At 39.4% G+C, this 13,684-nt stretch overlaps 1 protein-coding gene across 11 annotated transcripts in view; it reads right to left on the bottom strand.

The window, feature by feature from the left end:
- Positions 1-6,156: 6,156 nt before the first annotated feature.
- The window catches only part of SKIC3 (SKI3 subunit of superkiller complex), a 47,262-nt gene continuing 39,734 nt past the window's right edge, over positions 6,157-13,684 (bottom strand). For all 11 annotated transcript variants that reach the window (XM_059873887.1, XM_059873893.1, XM_059873894.1 and 8 more), the window contains 4 exons: positions 11,406-11,558; positions 9,521-9,651; positions 7,833-7,956; positions 6,157-6,455 (listed from right to left, as the gene is read on the bottom strand). In XM_059873887.1, coding sequence (XP_059729870.1) covers positions 6,378-6,455; positions 7,833-7,956; positions 9,521-9,651; positions 11,406-11,558 — 486 coding nt within the window. In that variant the 3' untranslated portion in view covers positions 6,157-6,377. The remainder of the gene's footprint in view (positions 6,456-7,832; positions 7,957-9,520; positions 9,652-11,405; positions 11,559-13,684) is intronic.

A 13,684-nucleotide genomic window follows, 5' to 3' on the forward strand; every position in this document is an offset into this window, starting at 1 on the left:
ATAAGGAATGCATTATTGTGCGTACACATACACGTACACAGAGGCATGTATGGTGCTCCTTTGCATGTCAGTGGTAGTACAGCTCAGGCCCTGGGAGCTGAAGGAAACCTCAGCAGGGGTGCTTGAGAAATGCAGGTGCACCAGAAGGGCAGTTCTGCTCAGCAGATTCTGCTCCGGCAGCTGTCTTCAGCAATGCTCCTTTGCACATCAGTCTGAGAAGGAATGCCATCCTGAGGGATGATGGATCTGGCAGGCTGTGTGCGGGTGAGGGAGCCATCCTGGGAGCACAGGGCAGCAGCTCAGTTATTCACGGAAATGACTCATTCCATCAGCCACCTGTGCCCTGCAGCAGTGCTTGTAAACTCAGAGCCGCGTTCCAACACAACAGATCTGCCCGGTTTGCAAACACCTTCCTTGGGAGGCAGGGCCACAGGACTCCCTTGTGTTGCAAGGGCTAAAGAAGGTCAGAAGATTTTGACCATATTTACAAGACGTGGAGTTGACCAGAGGACGCAGTGCAACTTGAAGACCAAGGGATGGGCAACTGGGCAGCTCAGGTTTGAGCCATCAAAGGGAAATTGCCTCCAGGAGCTGTACTGGCTCAGAAGTGGGAGGGGACCGCTTGTCATCCCTCAGATAAACACCTCTTTCAGGGCTCAGCCTCATTATTCATGCCAGCAGCTGACTGAGCTGGGTTTACACCACTGCAATGCACTTCTTTGGTTGGAAAGCTTGGGCTGGAGAAAGCAACATGAAAAGGGTTATTTATATTCAGAGTCTCACACTGCACAGCATGAGATGAAATCACGAGATTTAAATGATTGAATAAAAATAAATAAATAAATAAATAAATAAATATTTAAAAACACATTTGTCCAGGCCCAGCAAGGAAAAGAAATTTCCTGGTTTTCTTGGTTCATTGTGGAAGAGACAATTGACATGATCTCTGGGGCACCAGGCCTCCTTGCAACTTATGGAGTGCTGTCCCCCATGGGATTAGAAAGCTAGACCAACTCAACATATGGGTAGCAGAAGACAGGTTAATGTGCGCATGAACCTGTATTATGTATTTAAAGGAAAGAGTAGAAAAAAGAGCAGAAGAAAAGCTGGTATTTCCATCACTAAAACCAGAAAAAATTGATAAACCACAGAAGTCTGAAAAGTAGTATCAGATGAAATATGATTTAAAAACCTGCATGCAAGAATTGCCAAATTTAAAAGACAGATCTGGAAAGAGCTTGAGGAAGTGCAGAATGAATAGAGATCATGTGAGAATGGGATTTCATTCAATTTATTTTAAAAAGATATTTTTACAGTAACCTGCTGCTGCAGAAACCACTTTCCAACAAAGACTAAAAGATATTAAAGTGCCTCTGTCACTCTCGAAAACCCCTCACACAGACGTCTCTCAGTTTAGCCCACCTGTCTTTGCAAACAGCCAGCATGACTTCTGCACAGGAGTTTCAAGGCAGTGGTCTTTCATTTAAAGGCAATGTCACAATCTGTTTTCCAGCTTTTTTTAGAGCACCCATTTCTTTTTAGGAAAATTCCTAATCTTCATATGGAGGCAGCAGTGATTCTCTCTTATAGATCCTGTTGCTCTGATCATATTTAATGGTTTTGTATTATTTCAATACTTTATTCCCTATTCTCCACCAACAGTAGCTGGAAAAAGAGGCAACTGGTTGAGTTGCAGCTACTCAACATAGAGCATGCATTGTGTAAATGAAGAGGGAAGCAGACAGATGGTATTGCTGGTACATGGCAGCTGCTTCTCATGGGGACAGTCACAGTGGTGTATCTCACAAAGCACAAGGTGCTTCACCAGACGATTCTGGCTGTTCACAGCAATTACAAAGACTTTCTCCTGAGTCACTGAGTACCTGGTCTGCACGAGGAAGACTTCACCCACTGTAATCTGTTCTGTGTGACTCAAATTTAATCCATTGTAATACCGTCACGTTTGCAGCTGATGGTGGAAACACAGTGGAGGTTATAAAAAAAAAAAAAAATCCCTCAGCCCTCTCTCCAAAGGAACAGAAGTCTGAAAATCACTGCATGAGTATTTCACATCTTACATGTTCTCAATTGAAACCTGAGCATCTGGTTTCTCATCTTTCAGGATGTCTGTGATCAAGTACTCCAGCTCTTTACTTCCCCTCCAATTCCTTCATCATCTGCAACACGCCCTGCCCCAGGGCTGTAGTAAATTAAGCTTTCTGTTATTTAAGGTCTTTGTGCAGCTTGACAGGACAAGGCTTAGCTGTCCGCAAGACCTCCTGAGTGAGCACAAGATAGCTCTCAAAGAAAGTCGTGGCTGAGAAATGTCAGAATAAAAGATCTTGGTGCCAAGAAAGTTCTTTACTTCAAGGAAGTTGAAAATAAAACCTGTGGAAAACAATGACAGAAGGGCTCTGTTTATACCAAACTTTGGCCATGCTTGAGTTCAAACTCGAGTCCAAGGACTGCTTCCCCTTGACAGTCCTCTGGCAGGGCTGACCCAGCAACAGGGGGAAAGGAGGCTGCTGAAGAGGTGCAGAGCAGCTTGAAGGGGACAGAGGCAGCCTCTTGACTGTCTCAGCAGCTGTTGGTGCTTCAGCACAGATTGGCATTCTGGAAATCAGAGATGTGTCTGGAATTTGTAAAATTTTAAGCACTATGAAGCAATTTGTTTTGACTGTAGCAGTGACAAAATGAATCCATATTAAAGAACTGTTCCAGAAAGAAAAACATGTAATTGGCAGCCACGTTACAATAAGCACTTCAAGAAAAAAATAGAAGGCTGCTCAGTTCTTAGTTCGTAAGAAGTTAACACCTATGTGAGATGCTGAACAAACACAAAGAGCTACTGCACTGTAACTTGAGAGTTATTGCAATCAGCGAGGTAACAGCAGCTTACAACTCTACAATTCTTCAGTCTTTATTGACAGTATTTGACTGTACAGTGGTGCAAAAAATGTGTATCAGGTGCTCTGTATCTCTGTTTTGGAAAAAACCAAGTCTGCACACTCCTATTTCTCCCTTTTAATACAATTATACATAGCACAAACAGCTGGGGAAGCTGAGCTCCCATTCTCCTAGAAGTGCACAACAGAACAGTGTCCATATCAGATGAGGAATAAGTCTATTTACAGTTCCTACAGCTTTGGGAAATCCACAGTACCAACTTTGCTATCTGGTAGGCAAAATTCAGAGTCACAGTATCAGCATCTGATGGAAAACCCAGAGCTTTTGATTATGGTCTTGAAAAAAACAAACCAACGAGAAACTCCCAATGCTAAATGAAAAAAATAGCGTTGAAAGCAAACAATTCCCCCTTTATAAAAGACAAGACAGTGTCTTTTTTCTGCCACATCACATGCCTGAGGTCAATCACAGCTGTAATTATGCCTGGTATTGTCCAATACCAGCTGTGGAAGACAGCTCCCAGTAACAAGGAGCTTGCAACTCAAGATGCTATTGTGTTTTTATACTATTCAATAAAATAATGGGATAGATTGGATTTAATGTCATTTGCCTTAAACATGGGTTAGAAATCTTTGCAGAGACAAAGAATCAACTTTTAATGTGTTGAAAACAACCACTATTTAATTAATTGTTCCTATTCTTTTACAGGACTTCAGTAAATGAAGTCCTGTTCATGAATCTCTGGAGCTGCTCAAACAAATACAGAACACAAAATGAAACTTAAAAAAAAAGAAAATTCAGAAAGACATGAAAAAACACTATCAAAGTGACTGCCCAGAAGAGTGACCACCAAGAGCAAGCCTCGTCAAGCCTTAGAAGTGCCTTCTCTAGTGAGAATGAGCATGGGATTAAAAAAATCAACCTCTAGTATTTGAAGCCATGAAAAGTTCTACCTTCAATTCATTAGATCTCACTCCATTCTGCTTTCAGCATAAACCAACATAGTTGGACAATGTTTATTTCGCCCCCCCCTCCCCCTCCACTTTAGAGCAAGAGCAGCTGAATAACACTGACTTCCCAGGCAGTGAAATCCATAAGCAATTCCCCAAATCAGAGATGCTTAAGTGTCTTTGTTTTTTGCTGAGCTCTGCTTTACATAAAATACATGGTTGCCTCAAGCTGCAGGAATTTACAAGCTTTGCCATTGTTACAGCAGACTTGCTACAATGTGCCAATTTTGTAGAGGCTATACATTGCTTAAAAATCAGGGGAGCAAGACTTTCACCTCATGTTGTTGAATTTTACAAAAGCTTAAATTTAAACTCATCTTCCCTGAGCACTTTTCAATGAGTACTTCACAACTCACAGAGATTTGTGGTTTTTTTCCTACAGTGTACATAATACAACTTCAGGCTGTATAATTATCTTATTCAAGGAGCTCATCACTGTTGCAGTAAAATCAATTTCATGGTCTTTTTAGCAGAAAAACCACTGTACTACTACATTTTTTCCTAATACAGAATGTTCACAGTTGATGGGTACTCAGCTGGCCACCTGTCGGCTCTCCTAGATGCTAGAAGGCTTTCAGGGCTTAGTACTAGCAAAGTCAAGGCTGATGCTCACACAGAAGGATTAAGAGGGGCAGGCAGTTGCTTACTGTGCTGCCAGGAGGCTGGTGATGACAGCTTTTTACCCACTAGAGTGGGTAGCATACATACCAAGACCATATGCCAAGGATACAAACCATAGACTGCAAGAATTTCTCCAGGTTTTTAATTAGCAGCAAGCTAAAAAAAGTTACAGCTACTCTTGAGAGTCATGTCTGGCTTTTGCAGCATTTCCATTTAAGATTTGCACTTACTGATAGTTCAAGGCTATCTGACAGCAGCTCTGTAAAGGAAAGTATAATCTATCTAAATTTAAAGAAAATAATTTTAAGGAAAGTAAGAGAATAAAGTGTGGAAGATAAAGAGAGATTCTTTTTATTTAGAGGTTTCATCTTACCTCCACAGACTAGAAGCCCCAGCCCACTGAGCTGAGCTTTCCTGTTAAAATGAGAGGGGTACACCCTCCAGAGATCAGCGTGTGTGACTTGCACTCCAACTCAGCATCCTGTTTCCTGTAAGCCCAGAACAACTGGTTCCAAAAACAAGTGCATGTTCAATGCTGTCCCATTGCACGCTTTTGAAGTGCTCTTTCCTGCCTATAACATGGGATTGTATAAACCATTGAAAGACTCTGCTGGACAGAAATTTTAGGATGATTTAAGCAATAAAATGGACTGCTATCATCCTGTTAACAGAGTGAACATGCTCATGGTAACTTTCCCAGGTCAGAGTCATTGCTTTATTTATTTTTTATTTTCATGCACATAAAAGTAAAATAACATCATATCTGAAGAATGGCTGTCATAATTCATCCAATTAAGCAATCAGCAGCTGAGTTACAAGAGATGACAGAAGTTGTCTGCTACCCAGCTTTTAAGATTCTGTGCCAAGAAAACCTGGCAGTGGAGTTAATAACTGTTCTTCTGTGTGCATCCAAATGATGCCTTAGGTTTTAGCTTTTATATTTTTCAGATTCTGTGCTGCTTTAGTGTGTAGTTCTGAGCTTCATATTAAGAGATGGTAAGCTCTCTTCACAGAGTAGGTAGACAAAACAATTCCTTTCCTAGCCTGGGACCAGGGACAACCACCCAAATCTCAGGCCCAAGAGCATAAACATGGACTAAAGAGAGAAAAACAAGAAGGATGGAACTTCATAATCTAAAGCTATAATTGGACAATTAACTCCAATATGCTAATGGACCAGAACTTAAAAAAGTGAGAGACCTTGTGACTGGTCATCCATTTTGTGACCATTTTGGGTTCATCTGGGGTGTAGCCCTGGGTGGGGTCTTGTACTGCCCAAGGGGAATCCACTGAGGCCTTCTAATAAATACAGACTTTACTCTTTAACTCCACCTAACCTCTGTTCTAGACCAGCCTTCACAAGGCATCGGTACCCGAGACCAGATGGGACACAAGGCATCTGGAAGACCCGTGGACTAAGGGAACACCCAGCTCCTGCCCTCCACTCCTGCCAGCATTCTCGGGAGGGGGCCCCAGCTGTGGTCCAGGAGGTATCAGAGCCCAAAGATGCATGAGTAGATAAAGGGGAATTCTGTTTGCTGCATAAGTTAGGGGGGAATACTCTACTGTGAATAGCAAAGAAGTTTAAGTGGGGGAGCAAATAAAAGCAAATTTCAGGTTTTTCTTTTCAAAATAAATGTGGTTTAATGTGTGCAACTCAACATGAAAATAACCTACTTTTGTTCAAGAAAAAGCAAAACTAAAGACATGGCTGCAGCTGATGAAATAGGAAAAATATATCAGACACAATAAACAAAACAGCCCAAACTCTATACGCTTCTGGAAGGTGAACTAATTCACTGGATGAACATAAGAGTACTTTGCTTGAGAAAGTCCATTCTAGGCACTTGATGACAATTTCTCATTTAGTTCCAGAGCTCTAACATCTCCATTAGCTTTGGCATTTGCTATAAGCACCTGCAGAGAAAAATAAAGAATGACCTGAGAATTTAAGATTTTTCTATTATTGTCTTAATGGCAATCTGAAATGTACTTTATTTCCTAGTAGAATAAAGTTTTCTATTTTCGTTAAAAGATCCTCTAACCCATAATCCCCAAATAGGAAATACTCAACATTACACATCAACTTCCTTAAAAGATCCAAACTCTGCACTATAGTGATGTAATCACTTCCAACGCTCGGTAAAAGCATCACTGATTACTGTGACAAGTAGTTACTGGCTGGCAATTAAACAAGCAGACCTATTTTCCTGCTGACACACACTTGTCCCCTGCTTTGTATAAATCTTACCTTTGTATTAATCTCCATTTGCCAAACTGAAGTGTTCTCTGCAGCTGGTTTAAAAAACCTGCCACATCATTTTCCCTCCCAAAATTAAATTCACACTTCCCTGATTTATTTTCCACACATCATATTTGGAGCTTTTCTGTCAGGGACCTTAAAAAAAGGTCCCACAGCAACCTAATGTTCATAAGCTTCTGGGACATCTCTCATAACCCAATGACATTATACATACTGAAAAGGAAAACCATAAAGCGGAACCAAGCAGATCTCCAGCCATTATTATCATACTCATCAGCAGTGACTATAAACACTTTGCAGAAGCAAGTGCAATGAGATCATACCAGGATCTTCTGAACTCATTAAATCTAGCTTTTTTTTATCTGTGTCTGCGCATGTCTGTGTATGGATTTTTGTCCACAGCTTTTTATATGTACCTCCAAATGTATTTTGTATTGGATTCAACATTTCACCAGGGAACAGCTGATAAAATGGGCAAAAGACCTCATCACCAGCGGCAGCATTGAGGATAGAAGATTGTATTCAGATTTTGAGGAGAAAAGTAGCTCTCATTACCAGCCAAAAAGAATGACATCCCACTTCTACATGAAAGAGCTGCATGGATTTGTGATTTTGATCATATACATTAGTGAAGTACTGTCAACAGAAACAAATGCAGCGTCTACTAAGTACTGAAAATAATGTAGCATTACACACAAGTCTTTTGGGCCAGGCACATTACATGTTCCAGCCAGTCTAGAAGGAATTAACATTATTATTGCTAAAATTTTAATTAAATGGTCCCCATGTCTACTAAAGAATCACCAGTAGAACTGTTCCAAGTTTGGACTGGAGACTTTACTGTTTATTTTTCCTTATTGCATGGAGGAATGGAAGACATTCAAACAAACTGGTGTTGATTTCAAAAACTGAACTACATTTGCACCTCAAGAGCAACACCTTCCCTAGCCTTCTTCTCGCCCACTTCCCAGGTGCAAGTATAATGTCAAACGTAAATAGACAGAAGTTCTGTATAAGGTGGACTGTCTTACATCTATTAATTCACAATCATCTTTGGCATGCAGATGTTGCAGGAGGTACCAGCGTGCCACTGACACTATGGTTTCTGGATTCGCTGGTTGGTACACGACTCTCTCCAACATTCGCCGAGTCTCCCTGGAAACATAATCAAAACATAATCCAAATCAACTTCAACTGAACAGGCCCCATGTAACATAAGAAAGACAGCAACAATGGCCAGAAGTAATATATGGGAAAGCCCTTATTGCAGTTCCTGCAAACAGAGACAAGATGTGAAAGTGCAAAAGAGAAGGTAATTGGAATAGAGTATTACACAAAATCAAAAATTCTGTTTGGCTGAATTTTCCAACAACCTACCTTCCAACAACAACAACACCACCACCTAACAAAGGGATTTTCAAATTGACAGTGCCATTAGAAATCTGGTAAAAACTGGCAACTACATGTAGGGATGTCATATTCATTCTCTGGTGCTCCATCAGCTTTGGCTCTTCTAAGAATTCTGTCCTTTATAGCCAATGTGATATTCCAGTACATTGCGATTTAACAGGCTGTTGAGAAGTTACAAGTTTTTGTTTATTTGTATTCAAGATTAATTTATTGTTTCAGGATTTTGAAACACCGAGGCAGATCAATTAGATCTTGTGATACACTGTTCATGTAAGTTAGTATCTGGAATTGTAGTAAGAATTATTTTAATTACATTTTTGTCTTAATTTTATTGTAAGTGACAACCATCACAATCACATTAGGCTGTCATCTGAACAGCCAACAAAAAACGTAAGCCATTTTCCTAGAATTATCTATAAAACAGATGAATTATTGAACAAAATGTGGATGCCATGGGACAGAGATAGAAATGGCAAGCGTTTCTCACAGTGACTTGTGAGAATTTTTAGGGAGTTATAAGAATGTGATGACTTGTTTAGTATAAACAATCTGCAGGTGGTGTTTTTCTACTTCTTTCTGTTCTTCTTAAGGACACCGTGAGAGGAAAATGTTTTTTGTTAATTAGCCAGTCAAACAGAATCTATCGTATCACTCTATAAAAAAACGTGTGGTTCTCTTGAATAACGCCTTCTTTGCTCTTTGCTACAATACTGCCTCTCACCTGTTCCTGTGTTATTCTTGGTGCAAGAGTGACACAAAACCACTCAAAACCCTCCAATTTTCCATAGCTTAAGCAAAAATACTATATAAGACAAAATGGACATAGCAATCAAATACATCACCCAGGAAGATTGCAAGAACCCCTTCCCTAAATCCTTCCTCAAAAAGCCACAATGTCCACCTGGCTGTTCAGGAATGGGCATGAACTTTCACTGTGAGCCAAATTTGAAATCAAAATTAATCCCAGCAGTAGTCAGGTCAGTGATATCTATTTCCACTGTGCTATTTTAGAAGATTTTTCAGAACATGTCATCTCCCTGATGAATTTATTTAGATAACATGCTTTTACAATAAAAGTTGTCTTACTGCTGTTTTTTTCTGGGTAGTTTGCTTTTCACAAATAAGGGAAGATTTGGCTGCTCCCCACATCACTAACCCTTTCTCCCCTCTCCCTTTTATTTACCACACTATTTAAAGAATTAATTTCCGCTTTCAAGTTTTTAAAATTCTTGAAGTTAGATCTGCAGATAATGATCACTTCTATTTTTAGACACTGTATTCCACTGACAACTTAAGAGACCATGCATACCTTGCTCCCATTTTGCGATTATACTGTAGCAGGGCTTGAAGCAGAGCCGCCAATGGGCAAGGAGAAAGTTTCAAAGCTTCAGTTGTTGCCTCCTGAACCAAGGATGGCCAGTGTTCATTTGAGACATTAGCCTATTATAAAAGTTAAGAATAAAAGAAAGAAAGAGAATAATAAAAAAATAGATTTTAAAAAATAAAGAGAAGAAAAAGCAAGAGGAAAATGCTTTATTGCAGTATATTTGCATATCTCTAGAAAGCAGGTTTAATTCAAGCTGATCTGAAAAGAATTTGCAGGTTAGAAAGACACTTATTTAAAAAAACCCCAGACTAACAGTGGTTAGAAGTGCCTAGAAAAGCCGTGTTAACTTATTTAGGATCAGCCTTGCCAGCATTCCCCCTTGCTAATTTATGCACATAGTCTTTTTGTTTTTTCATATAAATTTTAGCAGTGCTTCAGAAATCCCTGTACATTTTCATACCACATATAAAAATATCCAAGAATGCAAAAATTATCCCCAGAAGTGACGTAATTTTTTACCAAAAGTCAAAATCAACTCCTAGACTGCAATCACCTAACAGAGCAACTATTGAGCAAAGCCACATATCTTAATATAAGCAAAGCAAAGAAAGAAAAACCAGCTTTAGAAAAACCTTATTACCCCCACTGTGTCTGGTTAGCATTCAAATTAGTGTACTTGAAAGGGTGCCCAAATCTTGGATGATAATTGGGAGACAAGCAATTTTCAAATGCAGAGCTTCCTCGGTTTTGAGCAAGTTTTTCACCAGGCTTTTATACATTTCATTAAACCAGTGAGAAATGCCAAAAAAAAATCCACTTATCAGCTTCTCTGCTCACTTAAAAAGTTGAGATGAGATAATCAAATTCATACTAATCACATTTTTAAACAAAGTCTTGTTTATTCTTAGGAAATTCAGGCCAGCCTTTCAGGAAATAGTATTAATCAATTTAGATGGTATCTTGAGACCTCTGATAGCATTTAGGAGCAATAAGAAACAAAGCAGACCACTAAAAACTGACAGAATTACAGCAGGAAAAATACTGCCACTTGACAAATTCTGCCTTTGGAAGCAATGGGCTTGTGAAAAAAGCTGAGGACAACTCTCTTCTCCAAAAAGGAGAACAGTTTTGCAGCTTTATCCTCAGTAAATCCAACTGTCTTACACAAGATCTCAGGATGTATGGGGGTTGCATTGGCTGATTTTGATTACAGCTGGGTCATTCATTAATTTGTGAAAAAGCATTCACCAAGATCACAGCACTATCTACATTTTAATAGACTATAAATTCCGGTAGTGCACTTCAAGCTTCTAGAGTGACACTGCTTGAAGATAATAAACACTTGCCAAGATCCTGAGATATGTTCACCTTGCCCCCCAGTGCAAGGAATGGAGTACTGTTCTTTATTCCACAAGATACAATTCACTTAGGTTGTTCTTAGACTTCAGTGCAAGGCATCATATCTGGAAATGACCATACAGCATAAAAATACTTGAAATATGACTGACTGACTTCTCCAGGCACCAGTGAAGAAAAAACATTTGTTGAGGGAGTCGTCTGAACAAGACAGACATTTGAGGGGTATGCCAATTCGGATGATCAAACTAAAGCTGTTATAGACAAGCCTTACTGAGCAAGTGAGCCTCCTAGGCACAAAGTGGTTCTATGTGATTATTACATTGCAACCTGTCTTACATAGACATGTTCTAAGAATACTCCACCACCCCTGATGTCTCATTTTATTCTCTAGCTGTCATTCATAAAACGTAAAGTCATTTCAACAGGGGCAGCATTTAATGACTGCAGAGGCCTTCTATCCCCCCAACTTCTGTGAAATCATGCAGTAATGTTATTCTGGGTATCCTACCATGCAGATTTCCAGTGCGAGCATAGCTAGCCTGAGCAGACTGGATAACTTCCCGTTCCAGCTGCCCTGCTGTGATGCCAACTGCAGACTCTTTCTGTAACACATCTCTGCTCCAGTCATCATTCTCTGAGACTGATATATTTTCGCCAGCCACTGAAAATAAAGATCCAACAAATCAGTTATGGAGCCACCAAAACACACACCCATTAGGTAATACCATTTAGTCCAATTTATGAGAGTATCACAGCATAGTATTAGCTGACACCATGCACCCAGTCCTCATTCCAACAACACACTATTGCCCTGCAGAAAAATTAGTCTGCTGCAGAGCTGGCAGTACACCTCACTACAGTAAATTATTTTGAGAGCTCCCTAGCCCACTCATTGACTTTTTTTGATAGGTTGTCTCAGCTGCTGCCTGCTCTGCCAGCACAAGATGTCCTGGGTTTCCTCATGAAGAAAAGGAAAAGGATTCTAGCTTCTCTATCTTTAATTCTGTAGTCATCACACGTTTTTTGAAGCAGATGTAGCCATATTTGCAAATACTTGACATGTACAGGATATGCATGAAGATGTGCCAGCCATATTTAGAAATATTCTTTGCTGGATCACCAAATAAACAGAGTAATTCACTCGCTTTTGAGCAAAGGCCTCTGGACTTTTCCTAGTTAAAGACTGCAGGGTATTAGAAGAGGCAAAAATTATTAATGTTTTCTGGTGCATAGAAGTTACTCCCAATTACAAAGAGCAACACACTGGAAAGTACTAATTAGCACTAGTGAGACTGTGCATTCTTGACATCAAGCTGCAGATCTGCTTTTGAGAGTAAAACATTCATCCATGTGAAGGAAAAAAAGCTTCCCTCAGCCTCAGCTCTTTACAGCTGAAGATTTCTAGCACTCAAGAAGTAAAGAAGAGAACCCCCATGCAAAGGCACAAAGGCAGCTTTGCCAGATCTACTTTTCTCTATTTTCCTGACAAGTCACAGCACAAAAAGTAGAACAGCCATCAGAGCAGCAGTTCAGCAGCACCCTTAAATCTCACATAACAATTTAGACAAAAGCCAAAAACTTAATCAGAAAGAAAAGTTAATGGACCATCTAATGTAGTAAAACTGTAAGGCACCACAATGGATAAATCAAACTCACAGGAAGTCTAGAGACAGAAAACATAAAAACATACATTTATCCACTAGAAGCAAATGCAGCAGCCAAGTTTTTCAGAATGCTATCTAAGCCCTCAGAAATACTTCCTTTCATTGAAGACTAAAAAGATTTTCCTCACAGATATCTTATCTGTGGCCTGGATTAAGAAGACTAAAACAAATCATCCCCTCTCACTCCCCACATTATATGCACTCATTTCACTTATTTGCCCTGCTTGTAAGGAAGATGACTTGGCTATGCAAGGGATGCTTGAAGAATGTACACAAACCCTAATTTAATTTTAAAATGTTATTAAAAAAGAGGATACAATAATTTCTTGTGTGCTGCCTATTTTGCAAATTCAACCTGAACGAGTTCTATATGCAGAAAGATGCATAATCACAAATCACATAAAAATTCATCAAAAAAGCATTTTTCCCAGAAAGAATGCTCCTGGTGTTTCTGTAGAGAAGAGGATCTGCAGCCTTCTAAGAAGCAAGATCATGATCTGTAAAGCAGCCTTACAGTGATCTTCTAAGAGCAAAAACAACTTCACTGCATCTTACCACAAGCAGGGTTTTATTTTATCAAAACCCAGAGGAGCATCATAAATCCTTCAGCTACATAAAGGACTTTAAAAGTTCATGTAGTTTTTTTAAACAATGTGCTACTTACATTGGTAAAGACAGATAATAACTGTAAACTTAAAAGCAGCTGCTAGAAAAGGAACATATTTGGTGTTGCATCATGAAAAGGATCTCTTGGTATGTGTGAGACTTCTCAGATTGACTCACAGAAGCAGCATATGAAGTGAGATTTAGCACTTTTGTGTCAACTGAAAATGATTACTTATCATACCATGGAAGGGAATTAGTGAACAATATTACTGGGAGTGATTCTCTGCAGTCAACTTACTCAAAAGAACAGTGACACCTGAAGTCAGGACATTATGGAGAAAGAGACTTATTCAGGTTTTCAGACCCTTAAATAATAAATTCTGTATTACCACAACAGGAAACCCTTTACTTCCATTTATTCTTTTGAAGTTATTAAGTATTTAATTGGTTTCTGCTCACATGTCAAATCACAGATCCCTAAAGACAGGGACTCCAAACATTTATCTCAAGCTTTTCA

This window comes from Haemorhous mexicanus, chromosome Z (assembly GCF_027477595.1).
Source record: "Haemorhous mexicanus isolate bHaeMex1 chromosome Z, bHaeMex1.pri, whole genome shotgun sequence".
NCBI classification, from domain to species: Eukaryota; Metazoa; Chordata; class Aves; order Passeriformes; family Fringillidae; genus Haemorhous; species Haemorhous mexicanus.